General features: G+C 45.5%; 2 protein-coding genes across 3 annotated transcripts in view; one reads left to right on the plus strand and one right to left on the minus strand.

Moving 5' to 3' along the window:
- The window catches only part of MMS19 (MMS19 homolog, cytosolic iron-sulfur assembly component), a 34,122-nt gene extending 27,788 nt beyond the window's left edge, over positions 1–6,334 (minus strand). The window contains exon 1 of one of the 2 annotated variants that reach the window (XM_004369992.1): positions 5,971–6,334. In XM_004369992.1, coding sequence (XP_004370049.1) covers positions 5,971–6,082 — 112 coding nt within the window. In that variant the 5' untranslated portion in view covers positions 6,083–6,334. The remainder of the gene's footprint in view (positions 1–5,970) is intronic. The other variant, XM_023740526.1, reaches the window with a different exon arrangement.
- A 280-nt stretch (positions 6,335–6,614) lies between these two features.
- The window catches only part of UBTD1 (ubiquitin domain containing 1), a 57,798-nt gene continuing 50,450 nt past the window's right edge, over positions 6,615–13,962 (plus strand). The window contains exon 1 of the mRNA XM_004369995.2: positions 6,615–7,010. Coding sequence (XP_004370052.1) covers positions 6,941–7,010 — 70 coding nt within the window. The 5' untranslated portion in view covers positions 6,615–6,940. The remainder of the gene's footprint in view (positions 7,011–13,962) is intronic.

Here is a 13,962-nt window from a genome sequence, read left to right on the forward strand (position 1 = left end):
AAAAAAAAAAAAAAAAAAAAGAAATGGTATTTTCCAAATGCTTTCACAAAGGTGAAACTAACATCTTATTCTAGTTCTTTTGAGTCTTATCTCAGAAATGTCTTTCAAATATGGCTCCTCCTTTTCATCCCCCCTAACCAGATTATGGAGCCCTAGTGGTGTAATGGTTAAGATCTTGTCTGCTAACCGAAAGGTTGGCAGTTCAAATCCACCAGCCACTCCTTCAAAACTCTATGGAGCATCTGTCCTATAGGGTTGCTATAAGTTAGAATCAACTCAACCGCAATGGGTTTGGTTTCTTGGTTTTTTAACCAGACTATGAAGCTCTGGTGGTGCAGTGGTTAAGTGCTATGACTGCTAACCAAAAGATCGGCAATTCAAATCCACCAGCTGCTCTTTGGAAACCCTACAGGGTAGTTCTACTCTGTCCTATAGGGTCAGCACACAAAACAATAACCGGACTATAGCAATAGCCTTCAAAATAGCCTTCTGCTTTTTGGGTTGATGAAAATGTACTGCAATTAAATAGTGGTGATGAGTGCACAACCTCGTGAGTGTGCTAAAAGCCACTGAATTATACAGTTAAAATGGTGAATTTTATCACAAAAAAAAAAAAAAAAAAAAAAAAAAATTCTAATCCATCCATCTTCTCTCCAGAATTACCACCTAAAATGCAACTTACTTCCCTGCTCACCAATCTCCATTTACTCTTTTTTGCCTTCAGGTAAGATCTGACTTCTTGGCTTGGGGTCCTTTACAATTTAATCACCAAATTCCCTCTAGCCTCACCTTTCATCTTGAGTTCTATCATTCCGTTACAGGAAATTCCTACCCTTAGCCCCGCAAATATAGTCCTTTGGCTTGGAATGCCCCTTTCCCCTCCTTTTCTGAGGAACTTGTCTGAGGAACTTCAACCCACCCATTGAGACCCAGTTCAAATGTAAACTCTTTTGTGAAGCCTTCCTTGATTCCCCCAAAACAGAATTATTTACACTCTCTTCTGTGTTCCCTCCATACGTCTTTAAAAAACTATCATATGTGTTTCTTTTCTCTCATTTATTTATTCAACATTTACTGAGTACCTATTATAAATCAGGTACTGTATCAGGGCTGGAGATAAAAATACAGACAGGAAGTTTTTAAGGAGCACACAGTCTGGTGGCAGGGAAAGACATTTAAGACAATTACAATGTTCAGTGTTACCACAGTAATATAAACAGAGGCTGGGTTAACATAAGAAAGGAACTAAACTCTTGGGTTTATGAACCATCCTGTCACTAACTTTGAATGATTACCATAGTTCTCTTAATCCTGAAATTCTCCCAAATAAAAAATACGTGAATATTTGGGAATATTATTACTTATACACTTTGATTCCTGGGATGAAAGAAGCTAACAGGGTTAATTTTCCTAAGGGTAGTCCCACTGGCCTTCCAAGCTTGGTACAAAACTCAGCTCAGGTAGCATTTAGGAAAAAATAAGTATAAGTTCCTTTCCCTACATAGGCAGGCCTAACTTTTTCCAAAGTGTTCAAGATTTGCTCTCTAAAAATGCACCTACTAGCCCCTCCTAACTACCCACAATTTCCTCAGCAGGGCACCAGTTCGTGTGAAGCACTGAGAAGGAGTCAAAGGAGTATTTATATGAGCACTCACATAGAATGCACAATCAGACCTCTGTCTAATGGAGTTGCAGCCTCTTGAGAACCTGAAATAGCAGCCGAGGGGGAAGGGGTTGTGAAGAGCAGGAGAGAGAGAAAAATCTCAACCAGGACTTGGTTCCAGTCAAGCTCTCAAGATGCCTTTTCTGCTGAGGATGCCACAGACATTTCTCAGAACTATGTTTTACTGTTCTTTAACCATCTTTCAGTTTTGGGAATAGTGACCTCCTCAGGGAATCACAAATGCAGGAAAATATAAAATAATAAAGACTGAAATGAAACAAAATCTGAATAACTGGGAGGAAAAAAAAATTATATTAATCACCTATAATTCAAGCCAGTAAGTAAGCGGTAAGTAAGTAAGTACATCTAAACTTCACTGTCCAAAATCGGTTCCCTCTACATTTTTGGACAAACCACTTCTCTCCTCCTCATCCTCAGGCTTAAAACTTTAGGGTCATCTGGGAGTCCTCCCTCTCCTTCAAATCCTACTTAGACCTCAAGTCCCACAGAGTCTTCCTTCAACATCTCACTTCAGTCACTTAGTAGTTTTCATTGCATACCTACCTATGCTAGTCTCCAGGAGACTATGATGGCAGGAATGGGAGGACAGGCTGTGGAAGTGTGTACAGAAATGCCTAAGAAATAAGTCTGCTAATAAGGATATGAGTGGTTGAGAAATAAGTACTACAAAGATTCTGAAGTGTACGATGATGTCTGACTGGGGTAATCAGGAAACGCTTCCGGAGGGGAGGGGAGGAGTACACTCAAGCTGGGCCTTGAATCCTGGGTCTGACTTTAATTAGATGGAGCTAGTGGAGGCAACTGGGAAGGAAAACACTCAGAAAATAGTGATTACAGGTGGCTGAATGGAGCTAAATGTTCAAGAGGGGAGTGTTGAGAGCAAAGGCTGGGACCAGGTAGTGGCAGTCTTTGAATACCTGGCTCAAAAAGAAAAAAAAAAAACTGTTGCCATCGAGTCGATTTCAACTCATAGTGACCCTATAGGACAGAGCAGAATGGCCCCATTGGGTTTCCAAGAAGCAGTTGGTGGATTCGAACTGTTGACCTTTTGGTTAGCAGCTGTAGCTCTTAACCACTACACCACCAGGGCTCCAAAAGAGGCCTTTAACCCCTTAGGTGGCCAGGCCATTTCCCTTCCATCACTTGCACCCTCTGTACATCTGACATCTTTTACCAGTAACACAGGTGCAAAACAAAGTTGTTGGTAGCTGCCTATCGGACCAGTGGGTGTTCCTTACGCATTTACTATTTGGACAGGCTGCTGCTGTGGCTAACAAAAAACACTAACAAAGTTTGATTTTGGCTGAAGGATTAGAAAGCACATTTTATTCTGAGGATGCTTCAAAACCGTCAGCCTCCACACAACCCTAACTAGGGTTGTGATCTAAGATTGAGAATACCAACTTAATCCTAAACTCGCCTTCATTGTATGGCTCCCTTGCTCAAGGATCTACAATGACTCCTGTTACTTACACAGTCATTCAAATCCCTCTGCTTGGAATCCAAGGTTATGCATAATCCAACCTCACGAAACCTTTTCAACTTTACCTGTTTATTAACTACCTGTCTGTACCAACTTTCTTCTTCTCACAACAGGGCTAGTAGTTACAGAATCTTAGCGGTGCTAAATTTAAACTAGACAATAGTTTAGGCCATTTTTTTCAGGCATAAACAAAAAGGTAAATTTTACAAGCATGTTTATAAGAACTTGACAGTTCTTATCAAGGTGTCTTCTCAAAGTGTGTTTTGAATCTGAAAAAATACAAAATTATTGCTTTCATAAAGTATAAATGTAAGAGTTAAAAATGACACTGACACAGTAATGTTCTATATCTTTATAGGGTAGGGGTATGGATTATGCAAGTGTATGTATTTGTCAAAATGAGCAAAAGTACACTTAAAATTTGTACATTTCATTGGACATAAATTTTACACCAAAATAAAAAGAAATTGTAAACAAATACTGAACTCTAGTTAATGATATACATGCTGAAGTACTTAGGGGAAGCATTATTGATATCTGCAATTTAAATGGTGGGTAGGTTATGTGATAAAGCAAGTATATTAAAATGTTAATGCTAGACTTCAAGTGGTGGTTTTATGTCTGTTCCTTATAAAAATCTTCACTTTGCTGTTCATGTTTGAAAAAATTCCTTATGTTGGAAAAAATGACATTGAAAACACACTGTACATGTTAACATTATAAGCACTGATAACACGCTCAGTGGAATGGCAGCACTGGGCATTTATTTGCTCCTTGATGCTTCCATGGCACCTGAACATACTTCTTATGCCCCTTTCCACGTCTACTGTACTTATTCTGTTTACATGGTGTCTCTCCCACCACGATATGAGTTCCTGAATGGCACAAATCTAATCTATATTTATATTCCTATTGCTTTGCATCATGTTTGGTTAATAATATGTGCTCAAAAATGGTGGACTGTTCGAATGAAAGTGGAATATTCTAAGGATCACACAAAATATTCTATTTCTAGCAGATGCACCAAGAAGCCGGACTATCTATATGAAGAAGAATGGGGCATCAGGATTGGAGGAAGATTCATTAACAACCTGCAATATGCAGATGACACAATCTTGCTTGCTGAAAGTGAAGAGGACTTAAAGTACTTACTGATGAAGATCAAAGACCACAGCCTTCAGTATGGATTACACTTTAACATAAAGAAAACAAAAATCCTCACAACCGGACCAATTAGCAACATCATGATACATGGAGAAAAGACTGAACTTGTCAAGGATTTCATTTTACTTGGATCCACAATCAACACCCACGGAAGCAGCAGTCAAGAAATCAAATGATAAATTGCACTGGGCAAATCTGCTGCAAAAGACCTCTTTAAAGTGTTGAAAAGAAAGATGTCACCTTTGAAGACTAAGGTGCGCCTGACCCAAGCCATGATATTCTCAATCGCATCATATGCACGCGAACGATGGACAATGAATAAGGAAGATCGAAGAAGTGACGCCTTTGAATTGTGGTGTTGGCGAAGAATATTGAATATACCATGGTCTGCCAAAAGAACGAACAAATCTGTCTTGGAAGAAGTACAACCAGAATGCTCCTTAGAAGGAAGGATGGCAAGGCTAAGTCTTATATACTTTGGACATGTTGTCAGGAGGGATCAGTCCCTGTAGAAGGACATCATGCTTGGTAAAGTACAGGGTCAGCGAAAAAGAGGGAGACCCTCAACAAGATGGACTGACACAGTGGTTGCAACAATGGGCTCAAGCATAACAACAATCGTGAGCATGGTGCAGAACCGGGCAGTGTTTCCTTCTGTGCTGCACAGGGTCGCTATGAGTCAGAACCGACTTGACGGCACCTAACAACAACAGATGCACTTTATTCACTTCTCACGTATTCTGAAAGTTAATATGTTCAGTTTTCAAGAGAAAGAGTTAATGTCCTTGACTCCCTCCCAAACATGAAAGATTTCCAAAAACAAAGACTTTAAAAACAATACAAACTCATCTGTACCCACGAGATTATTTTGTATTCTATTACTTAAACCCGAAATTTGAAGGCCTGATTTTACAGAAATCCATAATTTTTCAGTAGATACATTTTCTAAAAGAGCAAACTCTCAGAATTCCAAGGAAGTCTACAATTTGTTTTTTTCAAATCTTAGATAAGCCGTCAGAACTAAGAGATCCCCGAACAGGTCAAAAGCAGGAAACTGGGCATCTAGGGAAAAAACAAAAACCACGTAAAAAAAGTCGTGAACCAAATTAACCGAGAACTGTACCAAGAAACTGAGGGTACTCTGAACATCTCTCCTCCCCTCTCCAATTACAGCCAGTCAGAGACTGGCACCGCCCGGCCGCTCCCAAGATCCCACGCGACTGGAGCTGATGCCGCTATAGAAGCATCCTTTCACGTCAACCTCTCAGAGACAACGCTGTTTCGTGGAGTGAGCACCTGATTCTGAACTGGAAGACGGAGGTGCGAGTCCCAGCTCCCCCACCTGCCTAACCTGCGGCCCCGCACAAGTCTCTTCCACTGGCTAGGCCTCAGTTTCTTAATCTGTAAAATGGTAATGATTATCCTAATCCCGTCCACCGGGGAAATGAGGGGAGTAAAGAAGATACAGGACTCTCAGTTTTGTTATGGCTCTTAAGCACGCGGTGCTCACCAACCAACCTCGATAACAGTACTTCACAGTCATCTCTATTCCTCACTCCCTGCCTGCCTGGCGCCTGTGTTGAGGCCGCTCCCTCCTGCTGGCCCCCAAGCGGAAGCCGCGCAGCTCCGTCTGCCGTACCTGCAGCCACCTGGTCAGCGGGACCCTCCTGCTGACCCATGACGAAGTCGTGCACGAGGCCCCACAGGGCGCCCACAGGCGCCACCGCCTCCAGAGCGACAGCGGCGGCCATGACGCGAACTAGAGACCGTGGGAGGGGAAGTAGGCGGTGGCGTGGAACGGATCTCTCAGCGCATGCGCCTCATGAGCCAATCACCGGGCTAAGATGAAGGGGGCGGGCGCTCCCTGGATCACGTGCCTGCCGGCTCCTTGCCGGGCGGTTCCAAGGAGGGATGGGACGGCCCCCCCTGAGGGGCGGGGCCTGTGAGCGGGGCGGTGGGGCGGGGAGGGAAGGCGGCTGCTGGGCACGCAGGCTAGGGCCATTGAGGGCGAATAATTCTCGCCCGGGCTCCCCTAGAGACGGGAGATGGGGCGGGCACCTGGCCGGGTGGGGCCGAGGGGCGGTGCGCACCTTTGAGGGAAGCCAATGAGAAAATCAGGCCCGGCCCGAGGGGGCGGTGCCGTCGGGTCACATGCGCACCTGGGGCGGGCGGTGGCAGCGCTGGCATCTTGAGCCGGCGGAAGGGAGCGAGGCCGGGCTGGGGCGGGGTTAGGCAGGTGAGTGACAGGCTCCGGGGAGACGGCCCCAGCTGGGATCTCAGAGCGAGCCCGGAGTAGCTGCTGCGGTGCCCGCCCCCTTTCTTCGCCACTCCAGCGGAGCTGGTCTCCGGCCGGGCTCCGTCGCGGGCCTCCCTGGCCCGGCCACCTGAGACTGTGCTGGGGAGTCGGCCACTTCCCTCTCTCCCCTCGCCCGCAAAGTTTGTGGCGAAGCCGGCGCCGGGGCAGAGCGCGCCGCCAGAGGGAGACCGGGGAGCGTCCGATGCCGGGCGGCGGGAGCCGTTGACCCGGGACGCCGCCGTCCGGGGCCGGAGCGCTGAGCAGCCGCCCACCCCGCCGCCTCCGGTGCATGGGGCCTGGCTGAGGAGCCAGCATGGGCAACTGCGTGGGGAGACAGCGCCAGGAGAGGCCGGCTGCCCCGGGACACCCCCGTAAGCGAGCAGGTAACGACAGGGAAGGGAGCAGGGCTACGGGCACCCTGCCAGTTGTCCCCCCTCCTTGCCAGAGTCCAGGGCGTCCCGAGCGACCACCCACGGCTCCTGGCGCCTGAGGTTTTCCCGATGGCTCCTCGGGAGCCATCCCCAGTTCGAGGTGTCCGGAGAAGCTGAGTTGGGGAAACTGCGAGCGCTGACCCGGCTGCGAGACCAAGTCGCTCCAGCTGGGAAGCTCTTGGTGGGGGTGGGGTCAGGAAATGTTTTCAGACAGCCACGGGGCCGACGGAGGGGAGGGCCCGGGGCGAGGGCGTCGCTGGCCTGGCACCCCGGCGGGGGTCGGACGCCTGCCCGTCGGGCGCGGGCAGCCGGGCGTCTCCAGAACTCCGAGCGAGGGAGGCTAGAGCAGTCACTCCTTCCAAAGACTGACTGTGTCATTATCGGGCTTGCTGATCGTGTCTGCTGGAATCCGACTTGCAGAAGCAGCGCAGGACTCTGGGAAAGAAATCTTTATTTTTCCCGCAGGGCTTTTTAAAGCCTCCTGGCCGTCTGGGAGACTAGAAAAGGTGGGATAGGGGGGTGAGAATCTCCCTCGGGTTTGTTGGGATCCTTCCTAGCCTTTAAAATGGGATCTGCTCGCTGATGATCCGCGAGGGCCAGGCAGCGCCTTCTCACTTTCTTGGTACACCCCTCCTTATCCTGGCGATTCGCTCTGGGAAGAGGTCTGGCGGCCGTTTCCCCGGGGCTTGTACTCACTTCCTTCTGTGACAGTGTTGCAAGGACCTTCTGAGAATGATAAAATTGTAGACTTTGAGGGCTGTAGGGGACCTTAGAAAATTGTCTAGATTCCAGATGTACCTATCCCCTCCTCTCTAAATCCAAAAGCCGAGATCCAGAGAGGTTGAGCAACTTGCCCAAAGCCACACAGCATGTTGGTAGTACAACTAGGGCTAGAACCCAGTTTCCTCTTCACCCAATTGCCACATAACATTTATGTAAGAGGAGCCACAGGGGGAGTTGTTAATGAAGTGGAAACTAGTTGGAGTTTCCTATCTCTTTTGACACGGAAGGTGTGTTGCTTGGGGTGCTGAAACTGGAAAGGAGGATGAGGGGAAGCAGAGAAGGATGTCTGTGTGGTGGACAGGATGACTTGGGGAGGAAGAAACATGTTTTTATAAGAAGAATGGGGTAAAATTTAAAATCCCCTTGTCTGAAGGCAATCCCAGCCATTCTTCTGACTGAGAAAGTTGATTCTGAAACAAAGGCTTCTTTCCTTCATTCGTTCATTCAATAAATATTTATTATTTATGTGCTTGTCCTGTTAATTGATTTTGTAGCATTTTTGGCCGTTCACAACCCTCTCCTACTTGAAACTCCCCCTTCCTTCTTAGCATTAGACTGTCTTGGTTTTCTTCCCTGATCGCCCTGCCCACCAAGTATTTCCTAGGTGTGGGCACACCCATGGCTCCCTTTGACATTCTCCCTTTTCTGTCATTACACTCCTTGCCATAGAAATCTTATTCAGTCCCACAACTGTTTGTCCACTGAGAAGACCCCTGTGCTGTTATCTTCGACTGTTACCTCTCTCTTGATCCCCAGTCCTGCCTCTCTAAAAGACTCTTTGATCTAGATATCCTGAGATTCACCACCTCTCAAAACCAAGTTCTGCCGTCTCTCCCCCTCAACCAGCTTCCCTTCCTTACTCTTACATTCTCCCAGCTGCCTAACTTTATACCTTGTGGAACTCTCCCTGCTGACTTTGTCTGCCTCCACGTTCTCTGCCTCCCAGCCAGCCAGTCCCTGGGGCCTGCTGGTTCTTCCTTCAGCAGGACTTACAGATCTGTTCCTTCCCACTCTACTTCAAGGCTTTGTTACCACACGTCCAATTCCAGTCTCAAATTGGTTCACCACCAAAGACAAGTTCATCATCAGTCATTCATTCAACGCAGAGTGCCTGCATACGGTCATCCCCCCAGAAGAAGTTTAATTTAACCCCGTGGTGTCACTAGAGGGATGCAGGGGTTGCAGACCACACCTGGTGACTCTGTCAGAGGGGGTAACACCAAAATGACTGTCTATAAAATTTTTGCAGTGTTTCAGCAGAAATTTATTATTTTTAATAAAAATACCCCTGTAGTTATAAAAACAAAAATATTTTTCATAAGTTCAGCTTACAAGTATCATTATGCCTACAAGGCTAAAACTCTATGCTAATTTACTTTTTGAACCTTCTAATCCTCTCCAGTCAGAGCTGTCATTATTACCCAATTCCAATGATGCTTTGAATCACGTGGTTTCATCTGCACCCGCTACAAGCATGCACTGTTGTTTTTGTCACTGCCAGTGTTTTTATAGTAGCTGATTTTGTCAAATTTCCTGGTGTTTTAGCTACAATATTGTGTTAATTAGTATTTGTGAACCAATATCAAGTTTTTTGGGAATGAAATAGTAATTAAAAGAAAAGAAGGAGTGATATAAAGGAATTACGATTTACGAGTAACATTGGTACAAAAAACATTACTGTATGATCTGGTACGGGCAGAGGTTCATGGGGGGGGAGGGTGACACCATGAGTTACCGCATTGGATGACACGAACCCTAGTAACACCACTGATTCAACCTGTTCCAAACGCTATGATTCTATTGTCAAAAATCTGTACCATCCCACTGTCTACAAGAACTTTAGTTTTCAGGGCTGTTCGAGTCTTTCCCTTTCAGGACCTAATTTTTTATTTTTCTCCTCTTCCCTAACATTAAGGGCACCAGCTTGTACCATTTCCACCTTCTTCTTATCAAGAGCCTGTCTTCCCTTCAAGGTCCACCCTGAATCACATATCTTTCTTGAAGAGCCTTCCGTGACAAGCTCCCCCAGTAGAAGTCATTGCTGCTTTTGAGAACTCCTGCAGACACATTATCTATGCCACTTACTTAACAGTCATCTACTCCATGTTATTAGTCGTGGCTTTGATGTTTACATTCTTATATCAGCAATTACATGGCAAGTCTTGAAGACTGGGTTCTAATTCTTAGCCTTGTCTCTCTCTCTCTCTCTCTCTCTCTCTCTCTCTCACTCACTCACACACACTGTCATACACATGCAGCACTTAGCACAATGACTAGTACTAAGGAAGCAGTCAGTATTTACTGATTTTAGAAAGCTAACCAGACTTCATCTTACTATCTGTATTTGTCATGTAAACATTTAACTGAAGTCATGTAAACATTTAACTGGTTGCTGTCGAGTCGATTCCGACTCATGGCGACCTATAGGACAGTGTAGAACTGCCCCATAGTTTCCGAGGAGTGCCTGGTGGATTCGAACTCCTCATCTTTTGGTTAGCAGCATTAGCTCTTAACCACTATGCCACAAGGGTTTCCTTTTACCTGCTGGTGTATCACTGTTTCAGTTCTGTGTGTCCTACTACGAATAGCTTTATTCATGAAGTCCAAATCCAAGAGGAACTCCATAGGATGACAGAAGTTTGGATGTAAGGGGAAGAATCCTTCTCAGCTTCACAGCGTGTACCTGGCACTCCTGTAACTTATCTACAGCTTACTCTTTGACAAGGGCATGGTTTTATGTTGTAAGGCTCATTCCAAAGTTGCCTAAAACTCCTCTAGCTCCCACTTAGAGCTGTGATCTTTCTTTTACCACTGGAGTACTGGGAAGAAACCCTCAACAGGGAGCTAGAACCTAAGTTAGATTCCTGGGCCTATAGCTGGGTGACCATGGGCAAGTCATCAAACCTCTTGGGTCACACTTTTTTTTTTTTTATTGTGTGCTTTAAGTGAAAGTTTACAATTCAAGTTAGTCTCTCATACAAAAATTTATACATACGTTGTTACGTGACCCTAGTTGCTCTCCCTGTACTGTGGGTCACACTTTCAATATCTCAGAAAGGAAGGGAGTTATACAAGATCATTATAGCTGTTTTTAATCATCTTCACAAAGGCACCTGTTCAAAACTGGAAAGTTACTGAGTTGAAATCTTACGTCTTGTAATGCCACCCTTTGGCCTTAGTCTGTCTTCTTAGTCTCTTGATGGGTGAAGCAGAGACACGACCCCCACTGGTTAGGGAGTCTTACGTTAGGTAGAAGGACTAGGTGGTCCTGTCATCTCAAATCAGCTTTGTGATTTCACTCTTAATATGTCTTCAGTAAGTCTATTCCCTCCTCCTGTCCCCCACCCCACCCCACCCCCCAGGGGCTGGCAGTCCTTGCAGGCTTCAGAGAATACTTGAGGATTTACTCCTCTGGAGGGTTACCTGTCATCCCATACATATCCCTGAGTAGATCAATATCTCTGCCCTTGAAGTGGATGATGCAGCCCCTCCCCCAGCTACCTCAGGCAGAAATAGAGGTGGTAGAACAGGCAAGTCTCTTGCTGGGCTCCACCCTTTGAGAATGTGGCAGGGCTGAAACCCAAATATCTGACTCTGTGATGTGCCAGGCGTATCCACTTATGTTCTGGAATCTCAAGCTCGGGTGGGCAGTCCCTGAGCCCTGTTTTGGGCTGGTTGGGCTTGGCACTGTGGTTGCAAGAAAGTCTGCTTCTTGTTGTGTGGGCTGCTGTGACTATTCTGGAGGGAGGAATTGGGCAACTTCTCCATTTGCTCGGTAAATATTTACTGAGTGCCAGGCACCATGCTGGCTGAATAGACATAGTCCTTGACCACATGGAGCTTACATTCTGGGGGAGGTGGATGGGGGGGTTGGCGGGGGCAGGAAAAGCAGATGATATACTCATAGTTATACAAATTACATATGCTTATCCATGTAAATCCTGTCTGATTATACATACAAGTATATATTATATATGCTGATGACTCCCACATTTATCATTTCAGTTCATGCTTTCCAACTGCTGCCTACTCAACACATCTAATGTCTAAAAGACTTTTCAGTTTAACGTGTCCAAAATAGAATTCCTGAGCCCTGACCCCCTGCTCCTCCCAAAGGCCTCCGCATCTCAGGTACTGGTGAGTTCCTCCTTCCAGTGGCTCAGGCCCCCAAAATTCTAGTCATCCCTGACTCCTCTCCTTTTCCTACATCCCTTAAATCCAATAAATTCTGTTGACATTACCTTTAAATATACCCAGAACCTGATTGCTTCTTGCGATCTCCACCACTTTCACCCTGGTCTAAGCTATCATCGGCCCCTTAACTGGTCTTCTGGCTTCCTCCCGTGTTTCACGACAGACTGTTTTCATCACAGCAGCCAGAGTGATGCTGTAAACTGTAAGTCAGATTTTGTTACTCCTTTACTCAAACCTTCCTGTGACTCCCCGTCTCATTCAGAGCCCTTGTGCTGGCCTACAAGACACCGTAATTTTCACTGTTTAGCTATCTTATGTCATCTCTTACTCTTCATCCCCTTGTTCCACTGCCTAATATATGAAAGATTCCCTCCCTCTCCTCCTCTGTCCCTTTGCAGTCAACCCCTACTAGGCCATCCCATTTAAAACCAATCCCCTTCCCTCCACCACCTGCTCTCAGCATCACCGACCTCCATTCCCTATTTCATTTTTCCAGTAACTTATCTTCATCTGACATTGGCTGTCTTCCCCTACTCCATGCCGTCTGAGATTTTTGTTTGTTCCCTAGGTGGTACTTAGAGCAGTGCTTGGCATATAGTAGGTGCTTAGTAAATATTGTTGGATTAAATGGGAGTTGATGAGATCTATTGAAGAGCAGGAATGAGCAGACCTGATTGCTTGTCTTAGATGGATGTTAGAGTAGGTATCCTAATGAAAGGATTTAAGCTGCAACCTCAGAGTGGACTTCTGTTCCTGGCACTGGGTTCTCTTGTCACTGCAGGCTGGGGTAAGGCCTCAAATACCTGGGGTATGATTTGGGAGCCTTTTACTAGAAGGTACCTGGACTGAAGCAGGGGACAGAGTGGAAACCCCTGTTGTGGTCCTAACCAGGCAGTAGCGCTTCCTTATCATTTTGTGTGTACATCTGTGTAAGAGTGGACCCCTCTCTCAGCACACCTGGTGTTTGTAGTTCTCAACTGGAAGGGCAGGGATAGGATAGTGTAACAGACTATGAGGCAGGAAGTTGGTGATGTGAAGTCCGGTGATCTCTACCCATTGACTTGCTGGGGAATTTTTAGAATCATAGAACTTTGGACTGAAAAGGAACTTAAAGATTTCTTTAACTTCTTTTTTCTTTTCCAGCTGTTAGAGAATAAAGGTATACCTTCTCCCTGCCTAGTTCACAGAAATATGGTGCAATCTATATAAAAACTACATGGGCACCTTTAAGTTTTGAGTATGATGAGGTCAACACATTATAGGGAAGTCATCAAGGTCAAGTGTATTCAAAAGGGAAGACTTAGTCTCTTTGCCATTGTCTTGAGTAGTGATCTTGGGCAAGTCATTTATTTTATACTCAGTTGATCCTAAATAAAAAAGATGATAATATGGGGAGTCATTGCTCAGCAGACACTGAGTTTCTGTTAAGGGTGATAAATTTGGAAATGGACAGTGGTGATGGTTGCACAACATGATGAACATAATTAATGTCACTAATTTGTACGTGTAAAAAGTGTTGAAATGGCAAACGTGTATATATAACTTTATCATGTTTTAGGTGAAAGTTTACAGTAAAAATTAGTTTCTCATTCAAAAATTTATACACAATTGTTTTGTGACATTGGTTGCAATCCCCATAATGTGTCAGCACTCCCCCCTTTCATTTTACACCCCAGGTCCCCTTTATCCTTTCATCCAGGATTCCTGTCCCTTCCTGCCTTCTTGCCTTTGCTTTTGGGCAGGTATTGCCCATTTGGTCTCTATACTTGATTGAACTAAGAAGCACGTTCCTCATGTGTGTTATTGTTTTATAGGCCTGTCTAATCTTTGGCTGAAAGGTAGACTTTGGGAGTGGCTTAAGTTCTGAGTTAGCAGGGTGTCTGGGGGCCATCGTCTTGGGGGTTCCTCCAGTCTCTGGCAGACCAGT

This window comes from Trichechus manatus, unplaced genomic scaffold (assembly GCF_000243295.1).
Source record: "Trichechus manatus latirostris isolate Lorelei unplaced genomic scaffold, TriManLat1.0 scaffold00007, whole genome shotgun sequence".
Lineage (NCBI taxonomy): Eukaryota > Metazoa > Chordata > Mammalia > Sirenia > Trichechidae > Trichechus > Trichechus manatus.